The 13,190-nt window shown below is 40.2% G+C and overlaps 1 protein-coding gene across 1 annotated transcript; it reads right to left on the bottom strand.

Moving 5' to 3' along the window:
* Positions 1-1,042: 1,042 nt before the first annotated feature.
* LOC120045139 (RING finger protein 121-like) lies at positions 1,043-9,613 on the bottom strand. The gene is made up of 9 exons (XM_038990051.1): positions 9,497-9,613; positions 8,551-8,588; positions 6,544-6,685; positions 6,110-6,264; positions 3,957-4,064; positions 3,642-3,762; positions 3,395-3,528; positions 2,690-2,791; positions 1,043-1,926 (listed from the first exon to the last, which is right to left on the bottom strand). Exons 1-9 carry the CDS (start codon positions 9,572-9,574, stop codon positions 1,806-1,808), a joined length of 999 nt encoding a protein of 332 aa, XP_038845979.1. The 5' UTR covers positions 9,575-9,613; the 3' UTR covers positions 1,043-1,805.
* Positions 9,614-13,190: the final 3,577 nt, after the last annotated feature.

Below are 13,190 nucleotides of genomic sequence, written 5' to 3'. Positions count from 1 at the left end.
AAAAACTGGTCCTTATCTACACCAGAATATAAATATCAGACCATACACCCAGAACCCAAGTTCTAAATCACGGTGAAGACTAGGGGTTCTGTGATTATAAACACTTCAGAGTATCCATGGCCATGATTAATATTACCATTTTAATAAAAACTGAGATAGCAGAATTCCTTACCTAGAACAGCTACTATTTTGGACCTTATGGGCTGGATAATTCTGGGAGATGGCACCTCTGTGTTATCTAGACAATAACAATTGACATTAGAGACATTTTGAAATGTTGAAAAATCATGTAGGCAGGCAGACCGACACACACCTGTAGAGACCTCTGAGGGCAGGACCCAGAAAAATCCCATGAAAGCTGTAGTGAAGAGAGCACACCCTAAGCCATTGCGTAACAGGCACACAGACACATAGATACATATGAGGCAGAAAGTAATCATATACCCATAGTCAACATACATCAGTGAAGGTGTGTGTGAGAATGTTAGATCGCTTACCTGTGAGAGAAATTGTTAACTTCATACTGGGCTTCTGTCTGACTGCTGTGAGATGGTCAACAAATGCTGGTTCTAACAACACTTCCTCATGTACTTACTATATATACACAATCACTTCCTCTTCAACCACCCACCCTAAATAAACATGCACACTGGCACACAGAGGGAATTCCCTGTGCGCAAGTTATGCTTATTTATGGCAGACTCAATAGGGTGGCTTTTGACACAATCAAGTCATATTTATCATGCGTCCTATATCTACAAAGCATAATATGACGTGTGATTCATTTAACACATGAACATGAATCATTTAACAAATGTGAAATACTGGGGTTGAATACAGATTCATATTTTTTTAACATGCTGTATTTTCTCACAGAACTGACAACACAATATTTCAGTGGGCGACCCCAAATCCTGATCCAGTGGTTTCGGTCTGGTAAATTTCTTTCCCAGAAATAGACATACAGGAAGGTATATACAAAATCCCCCAGGTCATGAGCTATTCTAGTAAATCGGGTCTAAATTAAGTAAATGTCTATACCTGATCTTGACTGTGTCACGTTTATTAACAGAACAAAAACATGACAAGAAAGTAAACACAACCGAAATGATCTAATGTTATTCACCTTCTTGCACACAGTGTCTTTTACAGTATCTGTTCCTGGAGAGCCACCTGGGCTGAATACAGACAGGAGAGGCCATCTGAGGGAGGTGTGAGGAGGGTATATTGGAGAAAGCAGTGCCCTTCTTAAAAATATGACTGTAGTAGGATAGGATACACTGTCGGAGACTAGTGCTCCTGAGGAACCAGAAACTCTCCCCCCAGCAGCCACATTCAACCAGGACCTTCACTAACAAAAGGCGCAGATTTAACACACAAAACGACTGTCACTCTGCAATGGTCCACTCATTCATCTGAGCAGTGTTAACCACTCATTGCCATAGAATCCAACAAATATCAACAAGAAAAGTTAAGACAAATTATTTTGGGAAAAAGCATCTCCATGAAAAAACAGAGAACCATTTTACTAAGCTATGAAATGTACACTGCATTTGTTTTAGTTGTGACTGACTAAACAAAAATGAAACCGACATCTAAACCCAGATTACTTGTAAAATTCAAATAAATCTTAAATACAGATACTATATGCCTATAAATCTATACAAATAGTACAGGTATAGACACAGTTTATAATAGATGTTCGTAGAGTCCATGGTGAGGCCTCCAAGTCTCCCTCAGTCAGACCAGTGCAGTATCTTCCATCTCCATACGGCTTGTGTGTCCCTCTCCTCCACTTTCCCAGATCACTCCAGGCCCAGGATATAGTTGATGCCTTGCACAAGTCCAATGATTACGGGTTGCCAAGCAACAAGGTAGCGGAGCCAGTCCAGGAGTTGTCCATACATGACATGTGGCTTCTCCCAGCTTCATATTATGGATCAAGGAGATATAAACAAGTGACGACCCCACCCCCGAACCCTTACAAACCAATTCACATATCCAGTCTGTGATAACATATTGTGATATCTTTCAGGACCTTACTAGAATCAGGCTTGATAGTGGAGAATGGACAATAACATCTTCCAATAACTATATCCTACACTTTTTAAAACCATAGGAACATCTCTTCACCCTAGGGTGTTGTTTTAATTAAAAGTGTGTGAAATTAAATAGGTATGCTATGGTGTCAAGAAAGGCTTTGGGAGGTGTATTGAGTAGTTTCCCGTGGTAACGCGATGTGTCACCTCTAAAGCAGAAGAGGCGGCAGCTACTAATGTTGACAGTTTCTACAGCCGCTAACAGGAACTAGGTTATAACTCAATGTGTCTCCATGGAAACAAAGCCACCCTTCCCATAATGTCCTGTTCCAGTTTGTGTTTACATTTAAATGTAGGTCAAAGTTCCCATGAACAACATCAGCGTAAACTTCCTGCTTGTAACTTATACTGCAGCATTTATAGGTAACACAACCTATTCCCATCATGGACAAGCAGAGTGAAACTAACGACCTCTGTACTGTGTGACCCTCTGTACTGTGTGACCCCCTGTCGTGCTAACCAACAGAAATAATGAGTCACAATGACTGAGACAAATTGCAACATGAAAGCAAAAGACAGAAACATACACAATACAAAAGAGGAACATATTAGACATCAAACCCTCATGAGAGCAGAAGAGTAAAGGATACGGGTTACTGAACATTCTCTTCAGGTCCACCTTCTCTTTACAGTACGGGCATATCTGCTTCTTTCCCACGATGCACCATCCTCGTATGCAGAACTCATGGAATCTGAGGCAGAGAGAGTTAAGGAGCCAGGTAGAAGGTGGAGGGGTGGTGTTACATGTGTGTGCATTCAACCCTAAAAAAAACATGAGAATAACTGCAAAATATGGCCAAATGTGAAACTTTAGGTAAAATCTGGTCAAATGCTGTAGGCAGAGCTCACTGCTTGTTAAAATACTGGACGTTTTTTTCCTACTTCCCTGTGGCACACTGTAATAACCATATCAGTAAGCTCAGACCAGTAAGCTATTCAAATATGATGTCCTCAATGTGAACATAGAAACCACAAATGCCATAAAACATGTGACAATTCACCTCATGGAAGACTAGTACAGGGAGTCATCACAGGAGACAACATAGGGCACCATTATTATTAGAAACAGGAAGTGAGATGGGTACATGGTACAGTGTTACTGATGTTCCACAGTCAGATCTCATGCGCATGTTTGTTCAGTCAATTTCCCTTTGGCTTTTGTGTTCGTACACCACGTTTTCCATGACAGACTGACAGTTACAGCTTTTATGCAACAGACAAACCAGTTCTACCACAACATCACGCTCCAACATGCATATTTATCTAGAGAATATTTCTTAGATGATAAAGGATACACATGGTTGCAGGATAGTCTGTAAGTGTTCTCGATGATTCCCTCCTCGCTGACGTCGACCAGAATGGGCTGGCCACACACAGCGCAGATACTGTCAGAGAGGTGCTTGGTGGGCATTCCAGACGCACTGTAGTACTAGAGAAGACAGAGACAGACAGAGATACAATGTAATGTTGCTGGACAGATTCACAGCTTTTACAACAAACAATGTTATACAACTAGCAACTTGACAGGCCCTGGATACTTACCCCCACTGTCGATGCCATTACGTCTGCACACATTTCAGCAAAGTCCCTACCCAGGACACCATAGTACAGACCATAGAACAGCAAGGACACACCAAAATCCATTGCGTCCTCTGGCTTTATTCTGAAAATAAACATCAATATCAACATGATTAAAACGTTACAACTTCTCAAAGAAAGCTCCGGCGCCACTTCTATAAATCAAAATGTATTTAAAGGATTCTGAGATAAAATGACTAACTACACCAGGATGATCCTTGTTAACCACTGGTATTGTCCATAAATACACAATTGTTCCAAGAAATAACTAGAACTTACCTAAATATCAAGTTAATGCCAAACAGTGTAAACATGACGACAGAGTAGCCCACTATCCCTGTGGCATAGCTGATCTTGTAGAGGAGGAGGAACCATTTGTAGACCAGCCTGTCCACAAAAACAAATGAACATTCAGACATATTTCAGCTGAGGTGAATGTTTTATTTTATTTATTTATTTATTTTACCAGGTAAGTTGACTGAGAACACGTTCTCATTTACAGCAACGACCTGGGGAATAGTTACAGGGGAGAGGAGGGGGATGAATGAGCCAATTGTAAACTGGGGAATATTAGGTGACCATGATGGTTTGAGGGCCAGATTGGGAATTTAGCCAGGACACCGGGGTTAACACCCCTACTCTTACGATAAGTGCCATGGGATCTTTAATGACCTCAGAGAGTCAGGACACCCGTTTAACGTCCCATCCGAAAGACGGCACCCTACACAGGGCAGTGTCCCCAATCACTGCCCTGGGGCATTGGGATATTATTTTTTATTTTTTTTTATTTTTTTTAGACCAGAGGAAAGAGTGCCTCCTACTGGCCCTCCAACACCACTTCCAGCAGCATCTGGTCTCCCATCCAGGGACTGACCAGGACCAACCCTGCTTAGCTTCAGAAGCAAGCCAGCAGTGGTATGCAGGGTGGTATGCTGCTGGCAACCATATCTCCAATGGTTGCAAGAAGAAACATAGATCCGTTCTTTGACTAAAGTAGCACTTACTGCAAGACAGGTTGGGTTTGAGGCTTTTGACCTCTTACCATGACCATTTCATCATGCATCACCTAGGCATTCTGTATATTATGAGGTATCCAAACCTGCCAACCTTGTCCAACTTTTTAGAGTACTAGACACAATTGGCAAATTGGAGATTCAACTCGCGCGCATAGCCCTCGCCGAATTGGGGTTCTCTTTCCCCCGCACGATTTGTACCAAATCAAGTCTTCCAGGTTGGAATACTTTCTTGACAGCATTCCATTTACACATATGGTAAAAGTCACTAACATGATCTAATCACAAAGGGGCTTTATTCTTGGAGATTACATGTACAGTGTAGAATGGAGATAATATTATTATAATGTTTTTCTTAGCACATGCCCCCAGGTTTAGTCTCTATAGTAGAGGAACGCTTGTCACCTCTCAAACAGGGCCAATCTCTAGGGCCAGCTCAATCACTAGGGCCAGCTCAATCACTAGGGCCAGCTCAATCACTAGGGCCAGCTCAATCACTAGGGCCAGCTCACAAGTATTGGCTTTTTAGACATGGTTCCTAATCAACACTAAAAGCAAAATAATTTGAAAACATAAAAACAAAAACAAACGATTGCATCGACACAGACCGCAAACTGGCTACACAAAGCTTAAGTAGGCTACCTCAAAGAGAATCTGAACCTGTTCACTAGAAGAGTCCGGTGTTTCAGACGAGGTAACGGTGCCTATTGGATTTCTTTGCAGCGCATACATCCTTTCAGATTTTAGAAATTGATAAAATCTCAAATCTAGTGGAAAGGCATTTTAGAAGCGTTTAACACTCATTCACTCTTCATCTTCTAAACTCCAGACTCCATTTAATGTCAAGATGTTTATATTTATTTTGGATTATACTTTTGTAATGCTTTTTGTGACGTGGATCATAATTACAGTTAGTCTATCAGGTTGCGTGATCCTCATAATGTTACGTGGAAAATACAACGAACAGGACGCAGAATTAAATGTATATCTCACTCGCACAAATGCGACCAGTTATTTTTCGTATTTGTATTTAATTTCTTTCACTAGCACATGTGATTAGTGTTTACCTTTCCACAACACACAGAGTCGAACATGGATTTGTCCATGTGTTTACGTACAGTTGACAGTCGGCAAACTCAGCACCACAACAAACAGGAGGGGCAGACACGGGGTAGCTACGTCGAATAATGTATTAATCTCCATATCCGTTGACACAAACTCCGTACATATCTGTGTTAGATTTACTCAGTGGATTCTAAAACGTTTAAAAAAAATAAGGCCCTATTCATTTCTGCATACTTTCAACTCCGATCTCGTACATGAACAGAGAATTGCGTAGTTGGTACGCAAAATGCGTGCATGTTGGCAGGTCATATGGGTGTGTGTAAACACTACCTGGCCTTGTGTATGGGGCCTTACCTAGGCGTAGTGCACTCCAGTGGCTTACGTGTTGCCCGGTAGGTAACGTATGCAGTGACCACAGAGAAGATGAACCACGTGACAAGGAACCTCCACCAGTGAAGCTTGGTGGTGAAGTACAGAGGAACCACCCACATCTGGAACAGAGTCACCAGCTAGAAGAGAACACACATTTTAAAATACAGACGCACACAGACACTCATAGTTCAATTTGAGGCTGAATAACCCCAAGAACCAGACTGAAAACAGTTGAAGAAGCTGGTCTGTGGACGTTTTGTCTGTACAGTACGTGAACTGTGATTTGTATGCTTTGCCTGCAGGTGTGTGCAGGGCATGCTGTGTATTTCCTCTTCTGCACGCAAGTCAGTGTGTGTTTGTGTATCTGAGTGAGCATGACTGTGCAGTGTGTGGGAGAGATTGTCTGTGTGTCTTACATTGTAGGACTTGGGGTGCCTCTGTTTCCATTGCACAAGGACCAGCTGGGCGATGACCAGGGTGACAATGAGGATCAGCACCATCTCAGCGTGCATGGCCTCATGGCCCTTGTGTTTTGCATGCATCCTGGCATGCTCCAACCTATGAAGACACACACACACATATACTACAATCAACCTAGTGCTCAGGCCTGGGTATCCAATATGATCAATCACTAAGTATCTGGATAGATTCTTATAATAGTTACATTCATACTAGTTTCCATTGGTAGAAAACATTGATAAACTAAGGGCTCTACAGTATATCAATAATCAGACTGCATCAAAACAAGATAATGTTGAACCTGACTTAACTTTTGTGACGAACAGTTGAAGTCAGAAGTTTACATACACTTAGGTTGGAGTGATTAAAACATGTTTCTCAACCACTCCACACATTTCTTGTTAAACTATAGTTTTGGAAAATTGGTTAGGACATCTACTTTGTGCATGACAAGTAATTTTTCCAACAATTGTTTACAGACAGATTATTTCACTTATAACTCACTGTATCACAATTCCAGTGGGTCAGAAGTTTACTTACACTAAGTTGACTTTGCCTTCAAACAGGTTGGAAAATTACAGAAAATTGTGTCATGGCTTTAGAAGCTTCTGATAGGCTAATTGACATCATTTGAGTCAATTGGAGGTGTACCTGTGGATGTATTTCAAGGCCTACCTTCAAACTCAGTGCCTTTTTGCTTGACATCATAGGGAAATCAAAAGAAATCAGCCAAGACCTCAGAAAAAGAATTGTAGACCACAAGTCTGGTTCATCCTTGGGAGCAATTTCCAAATGCCTGAAGGTACCACACATTCATCTGTACAAACAATAGTACACAAGTATAAACACCATGGGACCACGCAGCCGTCATACCGCTTAGGAAGGAGACGCATTCTGTCTCCTAGAGATGAACGTACTTTGGTGCGAAATGTGCAAATCAATCCCAGAACAACACAAAAGGACCTTGAGAAGATGCTGGAGGAAACAGGTACAAAAGTATCTATATCCACAGTAAAACGAGTCCTATATCGACATAATCTGAAAGGCCTCTCAGCAAGGAAGAAGTCACTGCTCCAAAACCGCCATAAAAAAGCCAGACTACGGTTTACAACTGCACATGGGGACAAAGATCGTACTTTTTAGAGAAATGTCCTCTGGTCTGATGAAACAAAAATAGAACTGTTTGGCCATAATGACCATTGTTATGTTTGGAGGAAAAAGGGAAGAACACCATCCCAACCACGAAGCACGGGGGTGGCAGAATCATGTTGTGGGGGTGCTTTGCTGCAGGAGGAACTGGTGCACTTCACAAAATAGATGGCATCATGAGGGAGGATAATGATGTGGATATATTGAAGTAACATCTCAAGACATCAGTTAGGAAGTTAAAGCTTGGTCGCAAATGGGTCTTCCAAATAGACAATGACCCCAAGCATACTTCCAAAGTTGTGGCAAAATGGCTTAAGGACAACAAAGTCACGGTATTGGAGTGGCCATCGCAAACCTCTGACCTCATTCCTATAGAAAATGTGTGATGCAGAACTGAAAAAGCGTGTGCAAGAAAGGAGGCCTACAAACCTGACTCAGTTACACCAGCTCTGTCAGGAGGAATGGGCCAAAAATCAACCAACTTATTGTGGGAAGCTTGTTGAAGGCTACCCGAAACATTTGACCCAAGTTAAACAATTTAAAGGCAATGCTACCAAATACTAATTGAGTGTATGCAAACTTCTGACCCACTGGGAATGCGATGAATTAAATAAAAGCTGTAATAAAATCACTCTATTATTCTGACATTTCACATTCTTAAAATTAAGTGGAACACAAGGAATTTTTACTAGGATTAAATGTCAGGAATTGTGAAAAACAGAGTTTAAATGTATTTGGCTAAGGTGTATGTAAACTTCCGACTTCAACTGTAAATCTAATTTGCAGTCAGAATGAATAATTGTTAAGAGACTGACCTCCACTTCTCCTCCGGTGACAGATGGGACAAGTCGACCTAAAGTGAAAACAAACCAAACAGACATTCACAATTATTCCAAATGCTTCTAAATCAATTAGTAAGAAATCTACATATAAATACATTGACATAGAACCTCAATTAAACAGTGACAATATATCTACAAACTACAATTATTGCATCAAAAATGTTCATTTTAAATCAGTATGTATTCTGATCATGTGGGTTGGGAGGATGTTGGTAGTGGACAGACATGTGAATACTAAAAGGGAAGAACCCTGCTGGCCAACAAAGAGAATAGGCACAGTTTCTGTCCATTATAGCTAAATGGTGAGAACACTAGCCTTTGGTCCAAAACAGTTTTTAGAGAGCTCGAGCTACCAGGACAGAGGATAGATTATGCGTCAACTAGATGACCTTTGACTCTGTCTGCCACATCAGCAATTACATGGCGTGACATCTAATGAGTACTAGTTACTGCTACATCATTGATGCTATTGCAATAGGAAACGGGTTGTCAAGCAAAGGCAGCAAATTGGGGGCAGCTAAACCAGAATGATCAATTTTGTTAGCTATCTGTGGCTACTTATATAGCAACCTAGCTAAATAGTTAGCTAACGTTAGCTATCAGCTACCACGTACAAGACAAGGGCGTGATGATGATGGCCCTTGAAGTTGTACGTTTTTGTTTTAGCTGGCTGCACTATAATATACTTGGTTTCCTAATGCACTCAATAGAGAAATGCACTCAATGATATCCTACCTATCTAGCTAAAAGGGAAGAGAACTGGGAAGTTAACTAGCAAAGCTAACATCGTGTGACGTTTACTAGCCGGTGCAAGAGGCAGGTCTTGTCCATATTGGCTGCAACGCAATGTGAGCACCTTACAAGTCACGCTATTCGTTGTTTTCGGATTCTACAACGGTAACACATGTGGTACCCTAACCTGATTTGGTTCATCGTGATGTCCGAGTCCATGATCGTGTTCTACACCATCAACCTCCACCTCAAACACCCCCGCCATCTTCGGGAGTGCTGTCAATTCCGAACGGATGTCATTTCCGGTTTGGAAAACATGAGGGCCAATCAAAACACTGCACGCGAGTTCTTTTCCGTTTGTAAACAGGTTAGACAAAGATTTTTTATAACTAACCCAAGATGAATGAATCATAGTGGGAATAAACGTGAATTGAGATGGGCAGAGCCAAGCACGAACTAGTCAGATCCTATTGGCGTGTTCTAGCATTTGTTTGCCTATTTCCGTTAGGGAACTCTGAGAAGCGCGTGTGTGGAATAACCAGTGGTGTAAAGTACTTAACATCCCTGGTCATCATGCGTTGTTCGTAAATGATCTGCGTGTGACCCTGGCTATCCATACATTTTAAAAACAAGACAGTTGTGCCGTCTGGTTTGCTTAATATAAGGATTTTTAAAAGTATTTGTACTTTTACTTTTGATACTTAAGTATATTTTAGTACCTACATTTACTTTTGATACTTAAGTATATTTAAAACCAAATACTTTTAGACTTTCACTAACGGAGTATTTTAGTGGTTGACTTTTACTTGAGTCATTTTCTATTTAAGTATTTTTACTTTTACTCAAGTATGAGTATTGGGTACTTTTTCCACCACTGGGAATAACTCTATTCACCCTTGCACTCCTTGTAAAAATTGCCATTTTTAGAAACTGTAAAAGTCTACAAAATGCAGTCCATTCTGTTACAGATTCTAGTTTTGGAAACAGAAAACTGCATGGAGATCAAATCTTTCATCGATGAGAAAATGTGCAAAATTTCGGCAAAAATCCATCTCGCTTCATCTTCTTCAACTGCCGGCCACTGGGCTTCAGCTCATCACCATATTACCATATTTGGAAGTGACTGGAAACACCAACCGGATGCTTCACTTGTATACATCTGGTGAAATATCTGTCTCGTTGTTCTTTTATTTATATTTTGGAGAAAACCATACAAGAAGTATACAAACAGACAATGATAACATATGCTAGGGGTTCCAAATACAGATTATACAAAGACCTTAAAAGATACACACATATTGATTGTTTTAACAGCTTTCTTATTAGAAGAATGTAGAATAGTCTTAATGTACTGCTCGAATTCCTCATAGAAAACATGGAAGAGTGTTTTTTTATTAGTTAATTTACATTTATGAATATGACATTTTGCCATTAGCACAAATAGATTTGAGGTAAAATTGTTTTTCTTTATCCTTACTATAGTTAAGGAAACCAATTAGCACATTCTCCCATAAAAACAAAAGTCATTAAGAATATTAACAATGATAAAACTATGAATATCTTTCCATCATTTCTTTACATGTAGACAATGCCAAAATAAATGCAAAACTGTTCTGTCTCATTGTTCTATCTGTGGTATTGCTAGCAATCTGGCTATCCAGAATCACAATAACACGCTGACTTCTGCCCCATGGAAGGGCGCACATCGTTAGCTGACGTTATCACGAAACGATGTGCGCGCTTCCATGGGGCAGAAGTCAGCGTGTTATTGTGATTCTGGATAGCCAGATTGCTAGCAAGAATGACAAGAATGTGCCATGTGGAGAATCGTAAGTGGCTGGTTTAAACTCGTTTCATCATGTTCTAAGTTTGACTGATTTCATGTCAATTGCTAATATGGCTAACTAGCTAGCCAACAACTGTAAGGATGTATTTGAGAGACAAGTACTCATTACCTAAATGTATTTATGTTTTCAATAAACATTGGAGACTAAATATAGCTTACCCACCAGATAATTTACCATCAATGGATGTCGATTTAACTCGTTTGACTGCTGATTAAGCACTAAGACACGAGGGGATATTGTATATGGCCAATATACCACGGCTAACGGCTGTTCTTAAGCATGACGCAAAGCGAAGGCCGTTAGCTGTGGTATATTGGTCAAATATCACAAACCCCCAGGGTGCCTTATTGCTATTATAAACAACGTAAAAACAACATAAAAATATTTTTTTGTCATACCTATGATAAATGGTCTGATATACCACAGCTTTCAGTCAATCAGCATTCAGGGCTTGAACCCGGTTTTTAATTAAGCAATAAGGCACGGGGGTGTGGTATATGGCCAATATACCACGGCTAAGGGCTATTCTTAGGCATGACGCATTGCGGTGGTTCGAGCCCTGAATGCAGATTGGCTGACTGCCGTGGTCTATCAGACCGTATACCCCGGTATGACAAAACATTGTTTTACTGCTCTAATTACATTGGTAACCCGTTTAGAATTTGCCTAGTTAAATAAAGGTTCAATAAAAAATAATAATAATAATAATAGCAGTGGGTTTGTGATATATGGCCAATATACCACAGTTAAGGGCTGGAGAGTTTGAGTCATGAAAGTTGGACAGAGGATCTCAAAATCTCTGAGCAACAAGCACTTGAACAAACTTTTTTTTAAACAATGTTAGGCTATTTTCTGGCAATTGTGCCGTTATTATGTGCCAAATTTTAAGACTACAAACAGTTATCAAATGGCCCATTTCCCGAGGTTGACTTGTCATTTCAATAGGCATAGGCAGGCTACAGACTAAAATCTGGGTTTATGATTGTAATTCAACTTTGCCATGGTTTGCTTAGATAGATGGAGGTAGCTTGTAGCCTCTTATAGGCCTACTGTACATCTTCAGATAGTCTACAGTAGCCTAGGCAAAATGTACGTAAGATGTAAACTGAATGATTTGCTTAGTTCAAATTAACAGACTAATTTATTCAACATGAATAGTTTGGCGATTTCGAGGTAAAAAGTGCTTATGTTTCCCAGTAGCCTGCTGGAATAGGCTACTGAGGATGGGGTCGTAATTTTAATCACTGAATTAAATATTAATATGTATATGTACTGAATATGCTTGTCAACAACAGCCAGTGTTTATTGATTTTTATTTATCTAAAGCCTAATCTGACTGACTGTTACCGTCAATCTAATACGTTCTAACAACTGATCGGCAATTGCAATAGAGCTTTGATAACTTCCAATTGAATTAACTAAACATGGCCATTAACAGCCTGCCTCACTGCCTGATAGTCAACAGCAGCAGGTCACAGTGAAATATAATATTTTTTAAAGAGAAATGCCATGGTGGCCACAGTGCAACTTACTATAGAAGTAGGCCAAAAACCCACAACCCATGACCAATACATTTTCACCCACGACATCAATTTCAAAGTAACCCAATTTTCAGGAAAACCGCAAACATGGCAACCCTGTTTTTGCCCCATAGTTGTACATGCCTCAGTTTTGTTGCTAAACAACCAACCCGAAGACTCTGTGGTATGTATTTGTTTTCAGGTGGAGGGAAAACTGTACAAGTATGAAACTGTTCAGCTAAAGGTGTCTGACATTTTAGATAAACAGACAGCTAATTCATTTGACCTTACTATGGCCCAAGTGAAAATTAAATATTTGGTTTCATTCACTTACATTACATTTTTAGCAGACGCTCTTATCCAGAGCGACTTACATTTTTAACCTTTATTTAACTAGGCAAGTCAGTTAAGAACAAACTCTTATTTTCAATGACGGCCTAGGAACAGTGGGTTAACTGCCTTATTCAGGGGCAGAACGACAGATTTGTACCTTGTCAGCTCGGGGATTTGAACT

Source organism: Salvelinus namaycush, chromosome 3 (assembly GCF_016432855.1).
Source record: "Salvelinus namaycush isolate Seneca chromosome 3, SaNama_1.0, whole genome shotgun sequence".
NCBI classification, from domain to species: domain Eukaryota; kingdom Metazoa; phylum Chordata; class Actinopteri; order Salmoniformes; family Salmonidae; genus Salvelinus; species Salvelinus namaycush.
The sequence above is the reverse complement of the archived record's forward strand: the minus strand, read 5'-3'. Positions and strand labels throughout refer to the sequence as shown.